The sequence below is a fragment of the Pelecanus crispus genome, chromosome 3 (genome assembly GCF_030463565.1).
Source record: "Pelecanus crispus isolate bPelCri1 chromosome 3, bPelCri1.pri, whole genome shotgun sequence".
In the NCBI taxonomy this organism is placed as follows: Eukaryota; Metazoa; Chordata; class Aves; order Pelecaniformes; family Pelecanidae; genus Pelecanus; species Pelecanus crispus.
Window position 1 is genome coordinate 104754873 of NC_134645.1, and position 20073 is coordinate 104774945.

The 20073-nt window shown below is 39.1% G+C and overlaps 1 protein-coding gene across 3 annotated transcripts in view; it reads left to right on the top strand.

Annotated features, from left to right (window-relative positions):
• The window catches only part of BMP5 (bone morphogenetic protein 5), a 58295-nt gene extending 44834 nt beyond the window's left edge, over positions 1 to 13461 (top strand). Inside the window, exons 5-8 of one of the 3 annotated variants that reach the window (XM_075707531.1) lie at positions 1178 to 1180; positions 7097 to 7173; positions 9576 to 9686; positions 13312 to 13461. In XM_075707531.1, coding sequence (XP_075563646.1) covers positions 1178 to 1180; positions 7097 to 7173; positions 9576 to 9686; positions 13312 to 13461 — 341 coding nt within the window. The remainder of the gene's footprint in view (positions 1 to 1177; positions 1181 to 7096; positions 7174 to 9575; positions 9687 to 13311) is intronic. The other 2 variants (XM_075707533.1, XM_075707534.1) reach the window with 2 other exon arrangements.
• Positions 13462 to 20073: the final 6612 nt, after the last annotated feature.

Sequence of the window (20073 nt, forward strand, 5' to 3'; positions counted from 1 at the left end):
CCTTGGCTTTTGTTTTGTTCCTTTTGCCTCTTGGCTTTTTTCTTTTGCCTTCTTCCTTTTGCTTTCTTTTTTTTTTATGTTCTTGGACCTCAGCGATTAGCTTTACTGCATTCTCAGTACATCAAAAAGGAAAGCCCCACTGGGCAACTCAGTTCTTCCCTTCCACTGGAAAACACATTTTTTGAGTTATTAATGAAGATATACACAAACAGAACATGAAGAAAATAAAATCTATATGTGTCATTTATTATAACAGCTGGGCAAATGCTGACAGATTTGGGGTCAGCATCCCTGTGTTGTTAAGAATTTCAGGAGAAGATGACCTCAATACAGTGCAAAGACAGAGGGAATTAAACTTAGCATATAGACTCCACCTGCCTCCCATGCACAGAGGGTTGAACTGTGTATTACTTACCCAGTTTTATTTTGGTCAACATGTAGGTAAAAGGAAAAATAATTAAAACAAATCAAAGCAAGACAACTTTTTCCCGAAGTATACCATATAACCCTTTCTTAAAACAAAGGCTGGCTTTCTTTTTTTTTTCCGTTTGAACATCATCTAAAAAGAATTGCAGTGTAATTGGGCACTAGAGGATATCCATATCTAAATACTGTACAGTGACTTATACCAGGAAATTCAAAATGAAAGCTACATAATTTTTGGTCATAATGCAGTGAGATAAAAACAGAAAACAATACTTAACTGTGGATTTCCTGTATTTTATTGGTTGAGGTCAAACTAATTAATTAAGAACATGGTGCTTTGTGATAGTATACATAAACATGTCTACATCTCTTTATTTCCCTTGCCAAAAAAAAAAAAAAAATCCTTGTTAAATTTCTTATAAATGTATTTTCTTGCCCTTCTTCCACAGCTCTTTCTGCTACATAGGGGTTTGGACCCCAAATGCAGCCCTGAATAGCTGAAGAGAAATGTTGTCTTAGTCACAGTAGCCTACGGTTTTGATTCTTGACAGAATAAGCATATGGGCCTTGAAGCTACAGTATATGAAATTGGATCCTTGGCACCAGATCTTATTATAAATGTCACATTTGATATGTACATGAAATGTTACATTACACACAACATTTGTCTTATATGAAAGATAGAATTCAAGGAAGGAATCCGTATTCCTTTTTGCCTGAGTCTCACTTTCTTCATAGGTGTGTGAGTTAGACGGTTTGCAGATACATGTCTGCATATGAAACACAGACCATCATATCAGGTATTCTGGTGTGACTGCTCATCCACCCCTGGTTAACATATACTTATATAATTCAGAGTGTCGAGACAGTGAAGACATCTATGCAATGACTTATGTATTTATTATTTAGCCTTTCTCCTTTAACTGTAGGGACTTCTGCTACATTCTGGTGCTAAAACTTCTGTACATATTCTTAAATATGAAAATGTCATGACTGAGAGAAAACTGTCAAAAACACAGTCTTCAGCTTTCATTTGTTTGCCTGCTTGTGTGCAAGCTAAAACCAGATTGTGACTTTCTTGACTTTCTCATATGCATACATTTCCCACATTTTTCAGTCACCTTTTTTTTACAAAGTGACTTGCATTCTCTATGATTTAATTTTAAATTCCTATTAATAGCTGAAATAGAAAAGCTCAATATTTACCTCCTATGAGCACTGATAGTACTCAAAATCATTATACAGATCCTTGTAGAGTGATCAGTAAAACACAGTTCAATTTTTTTTAGGTTAAAGTTCCTTTACTCTACACTACCTTCACCTTACTTCTAATGTGTGTGCAGAACATAACAGATTATCACAGACAACTCAGCACAAAGGATGACTAAGAGCTCTTGGTTATATTAAAGGCATATGGATTTTTGAAAACTTGCGGTGTCCTAGGGTATCCTGCCTTGCTTCCAGTGGCTACTCCAGAAAGACACAGGACTCCCATAGGATGTGGGTATATATTTTGACCCTACATGCCCGGGGGCAACTGAGGGTATCTGAGATGGCAGTAGGTAGCTAACTACCTGTGGAGAACCTTTAATGAATGTCACTGAGAATCAGCCCATGAAGGACTAGGAAAATACCATAGGAAAGAAGGTACTATTCATCTTTAAAAAGAAATGAGGATTTGGGGTGTTAGAGCTTAGAAAGCCTAGGTTAATATCCCTGGTGGTACTACAAAAATTATTTAGTACTACAATTGGCTATATCTTGACGTGTGCACAGCTTTTGACAGTTTCAGGAGATATATCTGGGCTCAGGTATATTCAACAGAAAGTGGGTACATAGCCTGTTCAAAAAAAAGAAAGAGCATATTCAAAGAACATGTTACCAATAAAAGTAAAATTTGGGTGGGTATTTTGAATGACATCTCATTAAGCCTTTTCTGGATCTGATTCAGTCCAACACTTTATTAGTAGTTTGGATGATTGGTCACTACTCCCAGATCTGGTACCCTCTGTGAAGTTGCAGAGAACACACTCTGCGCTATTGTTCAGGTTACTAACAAAGTCATTAATCAGTATTGGCACCAGTACTGATCCTTTAGGGACATCCCTAGTAACCAGCTGCCAGCTGGACTTTGACCACTGATCAAGACCCTTTCAGCTCAGCAGCCCAGCCAAGTTTCCATCCATTATATTCTTTACCTATCCAAACTGTATCTGACCAATTTGGCTATACAAAAACAATGGGAGACTGTATCAAAAACCTTCCTAAAAGCAAAGTGAACAACACCCAGTGCTCTTTACAAGCCCACAAAGCTAGTCAGCTCATCACAGGAAACAATCAGGTTGGTTAGGCACAGTTTGGCCTAGTAAATCCATGCTGACTGTTTCCAAACACCTTCTTGTGCTTCATGTGCCTAGATACAGCTTCCAGGATGATTTACTCCACAGACTTCCCAGAAACTGAGGTTAAGCTGATTGCCCTTCTTGAAGACAGGCAAGACATTTTCCATTTTTTGAATCACCAGAAATATCCTCCAGCCACTATGAACACTCAAAAATGGCAGGGGGTGACTTTGCATTAATGTTGGTCAGCTCATTCCCCACCCTGAAATTCATCCCTTCTGCTCACATTGACTTGTGTATCTTCAATTTGTTTAAGTGGTTCCTAACCCTATTTCCTTTACTGTGGGTAGAGCTTCAGTCACTAGGCTGAGGGACTTGGGAGTCCTGAGAGTAAATCTTGCCAGCAAAAAACAAGACAAAGAAGTCATTGAGTACCTTAACCTGTTGTGAGTCCTTGTCACTAGGTCCTCTGTCCTACTGAACAATGAATCTGTATTTTTCTTAGTTTTTCTTTTTGCTATGAATGTACCTATAGAAGTCCTTCTTGTTGACCTTCACATCCTTTATAATTTTCAACTCCAGCTATGCTTGGGCTTTCCTAACATCCATCCCTGCACACTTAGGTAATGTGTTTATATTATTTCTGTGTAGCTCACCCCAATTCCACATTACTTTTACTTCTTATTTGAATTTGAGCTCAGTGAAGAGTTTCCTATTCAACCACAGTGGCTTTGTGCCATACTTGCCTGACCTGCACATAAGAGTGGACTTACCTTGTGCTTCTCTCAGAGGTTGTCCTGGGAGATCAGCCAGCTTTCCTGGTCTCCTTTGACCTCCAGGCCAGTCTCCCATGAGATCATGTGAAGAAGATCTCTGAACAAGCTAAAATCTGTTCTCCTGAAGTCCAGAGTTGCAATGCTTTTGTTGATTTTCATCATATCTTTGTAAACTCTTCAAAAGGAATAGGCAAGGAAGGAGAGGTCCTGGGGTAACCGTGTACGTTAGTGAGTGTTTTGACTGTCTAGAGCGTAATGATGGTAATGTTAGGCTTGAGCGTTCATGGGTAAGAATCAGGGGGAAGGCCAGCAAGGCAGATATCATGGTGGGAGTCTGTTATAGACCATCCAACTAGGATGAAGAGGCAGACGAAATATTCTATAAGCAGCTGGGAGAAGTCTCACAATTGCTAGTCCTTGTTCTTGTGGGGGATTTCAACTTACCAGATGTCTGCTAGAAATACAATACAGCAGAGAGGAGACAGTCTAGAAGGTTTCTGGAGTCTGTGGAAGATAATTTCCTGACACAGCTGGTGAGTGAGCCAACTAGGGAAGGTGCCCCGCTAGACCTGTTGTTTGCAAACAGAGAAGGACTTGTGGGTGAGGTAATGGTTGGAGGCCATCTTGGACATAGCACTGACAAAATGATAGAATTTTGGTTCTTGGAGAAGTAAGGAGGAGGGTCAGCAGAACTGCCACCTTGGACTTCCGGAGGGCAGACTTTGGCCTGTTTAGAAGACTGTCTGACAATCCCTTGGGAGGCAGTCCTGAAGGACAAAGGAGTCCAGGAAGGCTGGACATTCTTCAAGAAGGAAGCCTTAAAGGCACAGGAGCAGGCTGTCCCCATGTGCCAAAAGATGAGCCAGTGGAGAAGACGACTGGCCTGGCTGAACACAGAGCTTTGACTGGAACTCAGGAATAACAGGAGACTTTATGACCTTTGGAAGAAGGGGCAGGCAAGTCAGAATGACTACAAGGATGTTGTGAAGTTACACAGGGAGAAAATTAGAAGGGCCAAAGCCCAGCTAAACCTTAATCTGCCTACTGCCATAAAAGACAATAAAAAATGTTTCTCTAAATACATTAGCCACAAAAGGAGGGCTAAGGAGAATCTCCATTCCTTACTGGATGTGGGGGCAAACAGAGGCATCTGGATAGGCTGGACTGATGGGCCGAGGCCAACTGTATGAGGTTCAACAAGGCCAAGTGCCAGGTCCTGCACTTGGGTCACAACAACCCCATGCAACGCTACAGGCTTGGGGAAGAGTGGCTGGAAAGCTGCCTGGCAGAAAAGGACCTGGGGGTGTTGGTAGACAGCTGGCTGAACATGAGCCAGCAGTGTGCCCAGGTGGCCAAGAAGGCCAACAGCATCCTGGCCTGTATCAGAAATAGAGTGGCCAGCAGGAGCAGGGAGGTGATTGTCCCGCTGTACTCGGCACTGGTGAGGCCACACCTGGAATACTGTGTCCAGTTTTGGGCCCCTCAGTACAAGAGGGACATCGAGGTGCTGGAGCATTTCCAGAGAAGGGCAACGAAGCTGGTGAAGGATGTGGAACACAAGTCTTATGAGGAGTGGCTGAGGGAACTGGGGTTGCTTAGCTTAGAGAAAAGGAGGCTGAGGGGAGACCTTATCGCTCTCTAGAACTACCTGAAAGGAGGTTGCAGCAAGGTGGGTGTTGGTCTCTTCTGCCAAGTAACAAGTGATAGGACAAGAGCAAATGGCTTCAAGCTGTGCCAGGGGAGGTTTAGATTGGATATTAGGAAATATTTCTTCACTGAAAGGGTTATTGAGCATTGGAACAGGCTGCCCAGGGATGTCGTTGAGTCCCCATCCCTGGAGGTATTTAAAAGATGTGTAGATGTGGTGCTTAGGGACATGGTTTAGTGGCAGACTTGGCAGTGTTAGGTTAACAGAGTTGATGATCTTAAAAGTGTTTTCTAACCTAAATGATTCTATGATTCTCTCAGAACCTTTTAATTCCACCTTATCATGGTTGCTGCAGTCCCATCATGCTGCAGTTCTCATCAACATCCTCACCCCCAACCTATTCTTTATTCATTGATTTGCATAAATACAACATAATCCTAAGGTGACTAGGCAGGAGTATATAAAGAAAGGATCTGAAGCTGATCATTTGACAGTGTGGTTTTCCTGCAAAATTCCTGGTCTGGGATATACTGCTAGAAAATAACCTGGAAATCGTAAGAAATAATTATTTTACTTTTTTTGGCACTGTGTTCAGTTTCGTCATCACATCTTCAGAAAGACACAGAGGAACAGAAGAGAACCCAGAGAAGCAATGGTAGTCCAGATCAGGACAGCTGACAAGAAGCAGTTGGTAAATTTGCAAAAAAGCTCCTTTAGGTCAGCTATTTGGAAGAGTTTTCTGCAACGATAATGAAGCACTACACTGGGTTATCTCACAGACCGTAGAACTCCCTTCCTTTCATTTTATGTGAAAAAGGCCTCTCTAAATTTTCCAGAAATTTTCCAATGGACACCCTCCCATCCGAGCCTTAAGTCTTTTAATGTTAAAAAACTGTTCCTTAAAAAAATTTCTATTCCTGAAAATGAAGATTTTGTTTCTTTTTCAGTATCTTCCTTGTTTGGTTTTTGTTGTTGTTCTTGTGAATTTCAGCTAACTTATTTTTTCCTGCCAGAATGGTTATTTTGGTCCAAAAAAGCCACTTTAAGCATTCTTGAAATGGAACCAGAGGAGACAGCCTGTCCTCCCCTCTCCATTGCACGCCTCACTGATGGCATCACTTGAATTGCACTATAAACCAGCTCTGGGCTGCTAATGTGGTGAACGAGTGACCCTATTCCCTTCCTTTCCTGTTACTCAGGGGCAGTAAGGAACAAGTACTAGATTTTCTCCAGGATTAAGGTTGTCATGGAGAAGCGTGTATGGAAGGTTCTCTGTGTCCTTCTATCCTGACACATCTCTGACAGTGCAGAAACATTCAGACCTTTAAAGAGCATCTGTTAGTCTACTTGTTTACATTAGTATTACCAACAAAAGATTATCAAGTGGTGAATATTTCTAGAAAATATGGTAAAAAATGAAGGACTACAAAATGTGCTAATGTTTAAATAACAGATTTTTGGAAATTCTGTTGTTTCAGGACAATTTTTATCATTGTTAATTTATATTTTGAATTGGGCTACTTTCTTTACCCTGCAATTAAACCTGTGCCAACATACAGATGACTTTCCCATATCTTGGATCAGGCTCTCACTTGTCCTCCTTTGACTACCTGTGTGTATATTATCAGAGTTGTTACCCATCTAGCCAGCAGACATCTTGTGAACCTGTTTCCTCTAATGCTGAATGCATCGTTTTGTCTGTGTACACAAACTGTATCAGGCTGACACTGCTGATTCTGCATTTCCAAGTTTACACTGCCTTTACAACCAACCCTAGGAATATAAATGACAGTATGCTTGTTCCTTTCCTTTGTACAGTTTGGTCAGGAGCTTAAAAATAGATAGATTTTGTTGGTTCTAGCAATGCTTCTAAACAATTTATTATTATTATTTTCTTCCTGTAGATTATAACACAAGCGAGCAAAAGCAAGCATGTAAGAAACATGAACTTTACGTGAGTTTCCGAGACTTAGGATGGCAGGTATGATTATAAATGCTGTTTCCTATCAGTTCAAATTGGGACAATCTATTTTACAGTCCCCCATTATTTACAGTCTGTTTTCTTCATGGTAATTGGTATTTCATTAATGAGACACAAATTCTTTAAATGCATTTTGTAATGAATCCCTATCATCGCTTTTTTCCTTTTTTGGCTGCTGTTCTTTCAAAGATTTTGCATACATTAATGGCTTTATGATCTGGATTCATTCACATAAAGATAAATCTAAACCATTACTCAAGATATGAATAGATCTGCAGTAAATGAAACCAAAATCCCCACACTAAGCAATGGAACTTCTGAAATTTGCACTTGAATTCTCCCTGGTTCAGTGCTGTCTACTGCAGGTCACAGAGATTTCACTGGGGTACGGTCTGTAGGGAACTAGAGCTTGGATCACTGTTCAGTGGTCTTTATAACACTATAGCTAAGTTTATATAATTTCTGGGAAAAACTCATCCTGCCATACAGTAACAAAATGTTGTGGTTTAGCCCCAGCCAGCAACTAGGCACCATGCAGCCGCTCGCTCACTCCCCCTACCCCGATGGGATGGGGGAGAGGATCGGAAGAGTAAGAGTGAGAAACACCCCTGGGCTGAGATAAGAACAGTTAATAATTGGAATAAAGTAAAGTAGTAATGATAATAATAATAATATAATAATGATAATAATAATAACAATATACAAAGCAAGTGATGCACAATGCAATTGCTCACCACCCACTGACCAATACCCAGACAGTTCCCAAGCAGCAATCGCTGGTCCCCGGCCAACCCCCCCAAGTTTATATACTGAGCATGACGTCACATGGTATGGAATAGCCCTTTGGGCAGTTTGGATCAACTATTCTGGCTGTGCCCCCTCCCAGTTTCTTGTGCGCCTGGCAGAGCATGGGAAGCTGAAAAGTCCTTGACTAGCATAAGCAGTACTCAGCAACAACTAAACCATCAGTGTGTTATCAACATTCTTTTCCTACTAAATCCAAAACACAGCACTATGCCTGCTACTAGGAAGAAAATTAACTCTATCCCAGCTGAAGCCGGAACGCAGAAAAAGAAGGTACTTGTAGTAAAAGGTCACAAAGACAGAGGCAGGGCATTATGAGAAAAAAAAAAAAATAGAGATCAATCTAGGTTTTTTTTCCAGAAAGCAAGGAGCTCTCTAGAAAGAAAGAACACGAAGTCCATCAGCAACCCATAACCTAGACATATTGCATATGTAGGTAAGAACTCAGAGATGGCTGTCTGTGCATTTCACATTTCTCTGAATTATTTTAGAACAATTATCCATAAGCAGAACAAGTCTATGAGGAGAAAAAGTGTGCTTAGTGACAGCTCATCCTTTACATACCTAGCTCAGATTCTCATACGGCCTCATTACTCCGCCTGACTTTTTTGTAGTATGTTTATCCTCACAGCGGCCTGAAGAAGTAGGCAGAGACTGTTTTCCCAAGTCTGCAGAGCATAATCACCCTGTCCACGGCCACAGAGCAGGCTTGTGGTATTGACTTGAACTCAGGTTATTGAACAAGTGAGCTGTTGTCTCTCTGTAGATCACAGACTTTTCAAAGTATTAAGAGTTTTTTCATTTTTTGAAACAGTAAATTCTGATATGCCCCAAGATGTCCAAGGCTCTCGATCAGTCATTCAATGTGGCCATAGAGAAAAGAAAATCTATTTTTTTCCCCCAAAAATACTTGAAGAATTCAAAGTTTCAGTTGGAAGGGCAAAGCTACACTGTGCAATATTTGATCAGTGAAACTCAGGTTGAAATGAGACAAAAAGAAACAAAATCCAAGAAGTAGGTACTTGATCCTCTCTGCCCTTCCCACAGCACCTCCATTACCTTTGCCTGGCAAAGGAGGAATTCAGCAAACTAAACACACAGCCTTCATTAACATTTTAAAATGTTTTCCCTCTTGTGGTCTTTTCCCCATGCTGTGTTGCTAGAAGTACTCAAAATGCATGATTCAGTGACATTCTGACAGGTAATCTCTAGCAACCCTCAATCTCAGGCAATAATACAATTAATGGTATCGAGTACACTGAAGAAAGAGGATACATTTTAATTACTTTCATTGCACCAAGAAGTGCTCAAGATTTTCAGTCTGGGAAGAAAAGTATTCTGACAAACATATTTGGACCTCTAATTCTCCTTATAGCCTCATTAGTTGGTATTCAGTACAGATTTCTAAATTTAATTTAATTTTCATCTGAGTTTTGCATGAACAAAGCAAATACTTTTATTTTGGCAAAAAAAGTTATTTAACATGCCACATTCTGAAGTTCATTTTGTCCTTGGACAAGTCTTAGTTAGTTTGATATAGTTTTAAATATTCTGAGTGAGAAAAAAAAGTTGAGTGGGTTTATTTGTTCTTGTTTTAGGATTGGATTATTGCACCAGAGGGCTACGCTGCGTTTTACTGTGATGGAGAGTGTTCTTTTCCCCTCAATGCCCATATGAACGCAACAAACCACGCCATTGTTCAGACTCTGGTATGCCTCTGCCTATGTTGTAGTTGCCTATTTTGCAGTTGTAAGTGTCTTGGTGCAGGGGCTGTCGCCTCCTCTCTGTTTACTAGTACTGGATTTTGATCATTTCTGGGTAAATGATAATGCATTTCAAAGACATGCTTTGATGATTATGCTGGTTAGAGGATGAACTGTTGGGAGCGGCCTGTGTGGTAGGTTTCCCTTCTATTTAAAATGCAATAACACATGAGAAGACTTTGGCATATTACTGGAGAACTGTGTAGACAGAAATCAAAGGGGCCCCCGGTCCCACTTCCAAGAGTTTTTTGCAGCTTATTGAAGCTCCATATTAACATCTACATGCTATACCTCTCAGAAATGTTGACACTTGGCCACTCTGTGGACCTCTGTTGTCAACCATTGGCAGCGATGCCTAAACTGTAATGTAATGTGAAGCTTCGCAAGCAGATGCATTTGCATGTAAGAAGTTGTGTTCAGTCATGCCTGGCTAACAAATGCAATTTATAAGTAAATGCATTTGGATCTGTTGCTCTGCCTGGTACTTGTAAAAGGGGATTTACAGCCAGCTTTCTACCTCTGCTAGTTCTTATGTTAGTCCTGTGCATCAACGGGAGCAGCCAAAAAGAGAATCTTAGATGAAGCAGCTGGCTAGGCCTCCTTTAACCCAGCAGCATTCAACTACAGTTCAGAAAACACACCACCTACAGAAATCAAGGCCTTTAAACTATGCCTAAATGTAATGTTGTGAGTCCAGTGTCTGGTCATGATTTCACCTGTGCCAGCCAGCTGAAGAACTGGCTCTGAACAGCATCAGTATTAGCAGAATGATTAAGAAGCAGAGGAATGAGGGAGTAGGAGTATGAAATCAGAACAGGAAAGCGTTGCCATCCCTAATTAGTTTCTGGAAAGGTCAAGATACTCAACTGCAATTAGAGAAACGTGGGTTTAAGGCTTCCTCTGATTTAAACTGATGATAGGAAAGTGTCCTGACCATCAGACTATGCTGATGAGTCTGTCCATGGATGGTGTTTCTTTCTTTGATTTTGACATAAAAAATCTGTGCCTGAAAAACCTTTCCCCCTTCAGAAATGAGTGCAACTATTACCCTCCTGGAGAAAACAAAACCAAAACCAAAACCCCATGCCAAAAAAACCCAGAAACAAACAAGGAAACAAACAAAGTTTGATTCCTTTCTGATAGAAAACAAATTCTGCTTGTGAAAATTGCCAATTATTTCTACACAAGAGGGACATTTTTAAAACCTCAGCATGTGCTGAGACCTTTTCCTTTCCATTCAACTTTTCATTTATGCACCTTCTCCAAGTCCAGTCACCAATGCAACATTATTCTTCTATACCAGAATTCAAGTCAGCAAGGTCTACAAAAAGAAGGGAAAATGTCAGAGGCTGGAAATAAATAGAAGTAAGGGGTTCAGGTGAAAGGGAATAGCAAATGCCGGTTGGCAAGGAATAAAGGAATGCAGCATATATGCAGTCCTGAGCTAGAAAGAAATAGGTCAGCAAAGAAATAGTTTAGCATTATGCATACATTGTCCAGAAAAGTTGCCAATATCAGTGAGATGCCCAGGTTAGAGTTCTCCCCTACAATTATGGACTATTAAATAAGAAGTGGCTCAGTGCTACTTTCTGTTGTGTGTCTACCCTTTCCAAAAATGGTTAATTTCCCATTGTTGAGAATTTTGTGTAGTTTGTCCTATTTTTTAAATTGGATACTTAAATTTTCCCTCCATTTTATGGCCTTTTTGGAATTGTGTGTCTCCCTCTGCATGTACTGTGCATGCATTCAGTTGTGCAGCCAAAAAATCATGAGGCTAATTAAATTTTAACTGCACATAAATTAGATGAGATAACAGTAGTTGAATGCTTTCTGGTTTAAATTATACAAAATTCAGATTTACACAAGGTGTGCACATGGGGATGGCTTGGGAAACAATTATTCATACACCCCACCCTAATCCAAATGTAATCATCTCCCAGCCATACTGATTACACCATTCTAAAAAAAGTCCACTCTTTGGGTTGGGAAGTGATTGTTCCTTGGTACCCCTCCAAACTTTACTGACTTTTTTTGTTTTTCTTTTGTAACAAGAATAGGAGAAATGCTGTGCCAGTACCTCTCTCTCTCTTCTTTTTCTGAGACTGAACTTAGGCAGACAGATGATACAGATGCATATAAATAGAAGACAGACTGCATTTAATGAATTATATAAGCTTTCTTCTACTCTCTTGCTTCCCATCACCCCCAGAACAGGCGTTGGGGTAGTGTTGGCCTCCTGGTCATGTGAGTCATTGGATCAGCAGGTTGACTCTCACTGACTTCCAGGCTCACTCTTGAAAAGGCAGTGAGCATCGCTGACATGCAGGGCTAGCAGGGCCCTGGAGCTCCCAGCTGGGGCTGCTGGGACCAGGAGTTACAGCACGGTAAACATCTGCCTAGACGAGGCACATGCATTCTTTTCTCCAGTGCTTTGCTATTCATTTGTTAAACTGTTTTTAATTGTGTGTCTAAACTCTTACCAAACTGCTACTTCAGGATTTATTATTGCTCATTTCAAAAGACCTTCTCATGGTAACAGTTATGTAAAAATCGTTTCCTGATAGACTGTTCTCTGTTGTCTGGCAAAGGCTCTGGGCTTATATCACTGCAAGACAGATGGCTCTAACAGATTTACAAAGACTTAACATACAAATGAAACCTATTACTGCTGAAGTCTTCATCCATGCCTTAATAATCTCTTGCCCTCTCTATTACAACTCCCTTTTTTCTGGCCTCCCCAGTTTCCAAGTCTTCAGCATGTGTAGAATATTACATCCAACCTTCTTTCAAGTACAAAGAACTCGTATTTCCCCCATTTTCAGATATTTCCACTAGATCTTGTTCATTCTGGGATGCTGTTCAAAACTCTTTTCCTTCGCTTTAACCTCTCATTGATATATTTCAGCCTAGTGAACATAAAGCCTTCTCTGCCTCAGCCCTTTCCCCAGACCTTCTGTCCAGCTGGCACCCACCTTGTGAATTGATTTTGACTTCAGTGGAAGTAGAATTGGATTCACGGATACCTAGATAAGGCCTTAAAATGCACTCATGCTGTCTGAGAACTCACATCTTACCATTTCACAGGCTGAAAAGAGTTTCAGTATGAGACTTTGCCTGCACAGCCTTTGCTGTCTGCAACAGGCTTTCCTCTACGCCGAGACCCTGACACGGGAAAGCATTTTAGCACATGCTGGGGTCCTGGTGAGACCCGGGACTTAAGCCTGTGCTTCAAGTTAAGCACTGTCCTCAGCAGAGATGGCACTGACAATACATTTAAGTGTTTTCCTGAGCAGCCACCTAACTCCAATTCTTTTCTAAATTTCATCTGAAAACCAACTTTCTGTCTTGGCTGGTCCTCCTCATTTATCTCTCCATCTGCTATTACTGTATAACTCTGCCTGTGCGACTGAAATCAGAGCAATGTTCTGGAGGTAAGCTCTCCTTTAAAGCTGCTAACTGAGGAAAATCTGTGACCACAGCACTCTCTGAATTGCAAAGACATGTTTTGCACTGACGTTGTCCTTGTACCTCTCTGTTTGATATATGAGCTATGTATTTATCTGTCTTTCAGGTTCATTTGATGTTCCCTGATCATGTACCAAAGCCATGCTGTGCACCAACAAAACTGAATGCAATCTCCGTGCTCTACTTTGATGACAGTTCCAATGTTATTTTAAAAAAATACAGGAATATGGTGGTGCGTTCATGTGGCTGCCACTAGAATAAAAAAAAATAATCTAAAGCAGAGGGTTTTATTCAGAATTGTAATAAAGTCAAGATATGAGCCTTGCTGATGAAAAGGCAGTCCTAAATTTATTCCATTTCATGTCATCTCTCATTTAAATGTACAGTATAATGTATATAGTAGCTTTTATTTATTTAAAAGTATATAGTTTCTTTTGTATGAGCAAAATTTCAAAACCATTTATTTTATGGGTCACCTTACTATGCGGTAGAACTTCACAAACTAATTTTTCAGTTGACCATACTGGAATCTATTTCATTCCATTTCGATATTTTAAAATAAAGGCTTTGTATAGATTTTTTGAAAGCTAGAAACTCCAGAACTTCTGTAACTGCTTCATATTGTTAAAGGAACTAAAATATGTTTGGTCATGTTGTGCCAATGAAAACTGTGGTGGGGTATTTATTTAGAAAAAGGCACAGAAAAAAACCTAAACAAAACTGCTTAACTAAACATATTTTTTCTTTTAGAAGTTCTGCTCCATTAGAAAAAGTGAAATGTTGAACAGTGTTTAAGTAAATAAACAGTAGATAGAAAATAGAATTGAAAAGATTGCACATAATTGTTATAAGTATTTTCTTTAACAAGATGAGTGTAACTGGAGGAGTATGTTACTTCTTGGCTTGTGGGCTGCAGAGTTTGCAAAAGGCTCAAAGCTCTGGGAATTCTGTGGAGACAGACTCTCACCTCCATTTATGACTTTCCAAGTTAACACTAAAAATTGAACTACAACATTCTTACCTCAAATTGCATCAGTCTATTATCTATTACACTGCTCCAGCAAATATTTTTATAATTACAGCACAAGGTAAAATCAAACAAAAAAACCACACAAGCCTTCCCATTATATACACAAGTTAATACATACACAAACTATATAGAAGACAGGGTATAGAAGGGCTTTGCTCTATTTAGCTCCCACTTTTGGATGTGTTTTCTGATTGTGTGAGGAAAGGCACAGGGGATGCAGCAGTTGTAACCTGTTTAATCCAAAATCTTGTCCCTGATGGTGGCTGTTTTCAGGCAAAGATGAAAAACACCTTTCATAACGAGCCATTGGGTAATTTGCAGCCTACTTTCTGTCCCATCTGATTTTCTATCAGGTGGAAATTGGTTTAAATCATGAGATGTAAGATGGGATATCTTTCCTTTTTTTTTAGCATTAACTATTATAACTTTGAAAATTCTTAAATCCATATGAATAGTTTTTAATCTCTCTAAATTTTTGGCCTCAAATGAAATCCTGTGGTTGTGAATTGCACAACTCATTACAGATTATCATTCTCACCACCACTACCCATATACTTATTTTTAATTTACCACATTTAATGTCTTTGGACACCCCTTTGTTTTAGTGTTAAGGAAATGAGAAATAGAAACTCTGTTTTCTCTTTACTACATGACTAATTATAATATATGCTTTTATAATCAATTGCCTTGATTAAAAATGCTTCATTTAAACAGTTCTCAGAGTGTTGTTAAAAAATGAATAGGACATATCGGTTTCTCCTTAGACAGTCTATTCCTGTAAACTCTGATTCCTCCGGTTATTTAAATCATATTTCAGAAAACTCAGATTATTACAGACTGATAAAATCAATGTGTGTGTGTGACTGTGTGTATGCATGTGAATGTGAAACTGTCTTTTTGCAGAAACTAATTTATTTTGTCTTGCTATTGGAGTAATACATAAATCCTTTTTATGCAAACACTCAGTTTTTTGGAAAAATTAACAGTTCTGATTTCAGTCTTGGGAACTCTTTCCCCTTAATACAACAGTTCCATTTTACACTTCCAACTCTATTTTATACCGACATTACCTACATATCTACGTTTAGTTGCAGTTCATGCACATGGGTGTATAGCAAAATATAATGTCTCCAACTGAATTACCATTTTGGAACAGTTAAATTCCTGGTTTGTCTTCAAAAAAATTACTGGTTTCTGTATAAATTGGATATGTTTTTTTGAACTCAATTTATTCTAAATGGAATTTGATGGAAACTAAATTTTGGGTACATTAAGTAATATATTTTTAAATAATGGTGTACCATTTTGAGACTAAGAAACTGAAGATTATTGTTATATTATTCTTTAAAATATGCTGTTGGAATATATTTCTATATTTTGAGACATAATAAACCTGTAATACTATTTTCTTCTCCTGTGATTTTGCTTCCGAGACACATGACAAAATGACACTGGCCTCATATACTCTTTTAAAGGTAAAAGCAAGAGATCACCAATAGTTATGGATAGGTTTTGTTGCAGCCAAATTTTTAATATAGACATTTTGTAAAATTACTTTTATTTTATTACTACTTAAGTTGCAGCTGGTGAGCCGTCTACAATATTAATAAAAATCATACCTCCAAATGTTAATACTCCACTCAAAATATACTAGAAAGTAGAAATAGTTTTAAAAAATCTCCATCAACCTCTAACTGTCCTCTGTTTGAAAGGAAGGATAGTGGCACCACACCCTCCGCATGCTCTGGATAAGTGTATATATGTGTGTTTTCGTGTAAAATTGTTCAGGTAAGCCTTTCTCCAGTAGTACTTAATACAGGGCTTTTTGTTCTTTTGCTAGGTCCTATCAAATACCTGTTATTTTTTATATATTTATACATAATATATACACACACATATATAAAAAATATAATGTGGATGTAATTATATTAAATATATACCCATGTATATAGCTATACCTATTTCTATAGTTATGAAGACCATTCCATTATTGTTTAGGACATGAGAGCTCTGTCCTTTTTAAAGTTGTTTAAACTTTCTGCATCCTTAACAACTGGAAAGTTTAAAGGGCTAAAAACCAGAAAAACAGAAGCAGGTCTGTACGGAATTAATGTAACATTAGGGGTCAGAGCTTCTTCGTCTTTAACTTACTCATAATGTTAACACTATTGCTACACATTCTGGGCCAAAAGCAAATGTTTGCAGGCTGTTACTAGTGACCGCTTCTGTGGCTTAGGAGTATTCACCCCGTGGAATTCAGAGTTAAGAGGTGAATAATATTGCAGCAGTGATTTCATCTCCCTTTAAAAGCGTGTGATTTTGATGTCCAAGACAAGGTGAACTCTGACTGACTGCAGTGTGGAGCATTTCTAAGTTCTCTGATATGCTAAGCTGTGAACCCACATAACAGTCTTCCTTCAGTTAGACCCCCTGATGGGCATCTCTCCTTTATCTGGATGCCCATTTCCACAAAATATTTACAGGGTCAAGTTTTTTCTGATTTTTGCCAAAGGTTTCAAATTCATTAGTTAGGGAGCAGGGGTGGGAGACATTTGCTCATAGTCAAAAACATGCTTGTTCAGATTGCATTAGCTCTTTTTTTTTTTTTTTGGATATGAGATCAAGCTGAAAATTAACTTCATATAAAGCTGGCTGGCTGCTGACAACATAGCAATACATCCTACCAGTACAAAACTCAGCTGGAGATATCTCACGTAAACATTGGCATGGATGTCTTCAACCAAAAAGGTTGATCATTCCTTGTTCTGTTGTGTATCCATCTGAAGGGTGTCTGAAGGGACATCTGACTGACACGTTTTTTACAACCCCATGACTCTTCCGTCGGTGGTGGCCTGTTTAGGCTTTTAGGTAAATACACATTTGTGTTGAGTCATTGGGTAGGTAACATGAATGGAGCCATATGAGGAGGTCAGGTATCTTCAGGAATAAGAAACCAGTCCTTTATAGCTGCACAGCACTGCGCAGCATGTAGGCACCTATACAACTATAAAACAGTATTTAGTCTTTACATTATGACAGGAGTCAAATGTCAGACAATTTGGGGCCTCATTTTATTGAATGCTATATACATGAGTGCCGTGAGTTACATCTATACTGTAGGCACTGGAACTGAGACTTTCGTTAGGGACAACACAGAGAAATTGTACTTTTGGACTGCAATTCACCTATTTCTCTCCAAAAACTAGGAAGTGGGTTAGGACAACAGCTCTGCTATAGACCTTGTCTGAGCAACTGTAGTAAATTACATCCCTGATACCTTGAGAATAATGTTACGTTGTTGAAAAAGTTTAACTGGGATGTTTAACTGGGATGCAGAGCATTGAGAAATCTTTTGTTATCATGATGGGATGTCAGAAAATTCCATTTTGAAACATAATTTTCTCTACCATTTACTTGGAAAATTTTGTATTGCTGACTGCATATTCCTTCTGTTCTGTGGGTTTTTTTTTTTTTTCTTTTTTCTTTTTGTCAGCTCCTCTTTTGAAACAGTTTCATAGTAAATTGACTTTGACTCAAAGATGGTTAAAAAAAGGGTTTAGGCTTGTACTCAAAAGATTCTGCATTGTTTCAGCAATAACCATAGGATTTTAATCACCAGGACTTTAAAATTATGTTCTTTGCAATCTCAACCAACTTTTCTGCTCACACATTCAGCTGTGCGTAGGGAGAATCTGACATGTGGTGCCTGAATGACGAACAAGCCACATGTGAATTATACAACATTATCTTTTACTATCTCATCTGCAGTCACAGAACTTGCAAACTGTGATTTACAATGTGTTACTGAATTCTTACTCACATGGCTTGAGCAAGAGCTTGATTAAAAACAAAAGAAAACTAAACTAAAAATCCAACAAAAAACAGCAAGAGGAGGTTTTCTTGCCATCTTAATTCAAATAAATCAGCACCAAACGTGGTACATGAGGGATCGAGAATCTCATGTGAATTAAATGGGCCTTTTGTATTCCATTTTCCATATTTACAACACATGACACAGACACTTCTCCTGACTGCTATATTTCCAGCTAAATACTTTCTGTTCTGTTCCTGCACTTTTTTTGCTTCCAGATGGGCGCCATCAATTATTATTATTAATATGAATGAAGATATTTTCATTGCTTTAGCAGATGTTAATGCTTTACAAAAGAAGTATGTGTTATTAGTATTGCTACTTTGCAGGTACAGAAAGGTGGAGAGACTTGCCTAAGATAAGAGCAGATGAGAGGCAGTACAGACAACCAGATCTCCAGTGTCCCAGTGCTCTAACCCCTGTCACACACTCTTGGTGGAGTGATGCATACACTTGACGCTCCTGTCCCTGCAGCTCGTAACTTTAATGGATGATAGGCAATCTTAGGGGCTACATGGACCTATACTTTGCATTTGCCAAGTACTCTTCTAGTTTCATGATTGTGGAAATCTGGGCAGTGACTGATAAAACTGGGGCACCTGCATAGTGCAGACCACATCTTTCCTATGTGGGGGTGGTTATATTTTAAAGCTAATTCTACAGAACCAATCAAGATGTGCTTGAAGCAGATCTTGGAGCACCTTTTCAACAGCGTTGTAAATCTGGACCAGTAGAGTTGAAGGCGGTGATGCATCCCTCCCTTTTCTTCCTTACATTTTCCTCCTGCTCAGTGGAAAGTTCAGCAATGCGTTAAGACTGAGACTGTGTTAATATCTGTGTAGCAGGGGATCTCAGGGCAGATGTTGGCTGGAGATATGAGAGCAACACATTTTCTAGGGAACAGCTCTCTCAAAGAATAATATTGAAGCAGAGATTTGGGAGCAGGATCTTCTCCGTATAACTTGTCCTGGTCTCTTCTGGGTCTCCAGCTGACTTGTGAGCAGAAACATTTGTAAAAATGAGAAAGATCCTTAATTAAATTGTGATGAGAAAACTTGGAAGGGGCTCTTTCTGGCATCTCTGCCCCTCATAAGTTCTTCCACAAAGGAGAAATCCAGGCTCAAACCTGGAGCTACTCAGCTGCACAGAGACCAAAAGTTGGACAAGACATGGTGGAGAAACACAGCACATATATCAAACTCCCTAAACTGATCTAATTGGAAAACAAAGCTTTTCATGCCTGATTATTTTCTTGGTTGCTGAGCTGTCTCATATTAACTTGCCACAGGAAAGTGTGTTCCCTTTTACTCGGGCCAGTTATACATCCACCACAGGGATTCCTTTTCAGAATTAGTGTTTCTCCCTTAACCTCTGCAATGGCTCTTTTCAGCCTTCTCTTCATGTTATCTGTTTTATTATTCAAGGCTAACAGCTCCCACAGGGAATGCTCTTTCCTAGACTGTGCTGCAGGGATAGAACAAAGACAAGACCTGCCAAGTCAGTTACTTGTTTCATTGGGATGTGAATCTTTGCAAAATCCTTTTGCTGATTTTTTCTTTCTTTTTTGCGTGCATTTGGGAGTTTTTTCTTGGTATGAATTGTTGTGGATAAAGATATGTAGGTAAGTGCATAGAGTTCCACAAAACCTTCCCGTGAAAAGTATTTGTGTATTTAGCAAGAAGCAAAACATCATAATTGGTTTTCTCTTTAAAAACAGAATTGATATAGCTAGTAAAAAACTTGGATTCCCATTAAAGGAAACAATTTTTAGCAAACTACTGAGCCTGGTTACATTGCATGCTTTGAAATGTACTAATTTAGTCAAAATTCAAGAGCTGCTAATTAGCAGGTCCTACATTGCTCACCTCAGGACATATATCCAAGGACCAGATTTTTATTCTGAGATACATTGGTGTAAATACAAAATCTATCAAAATTAACAGTGCCCTTGAAATACTTGTAAAAGT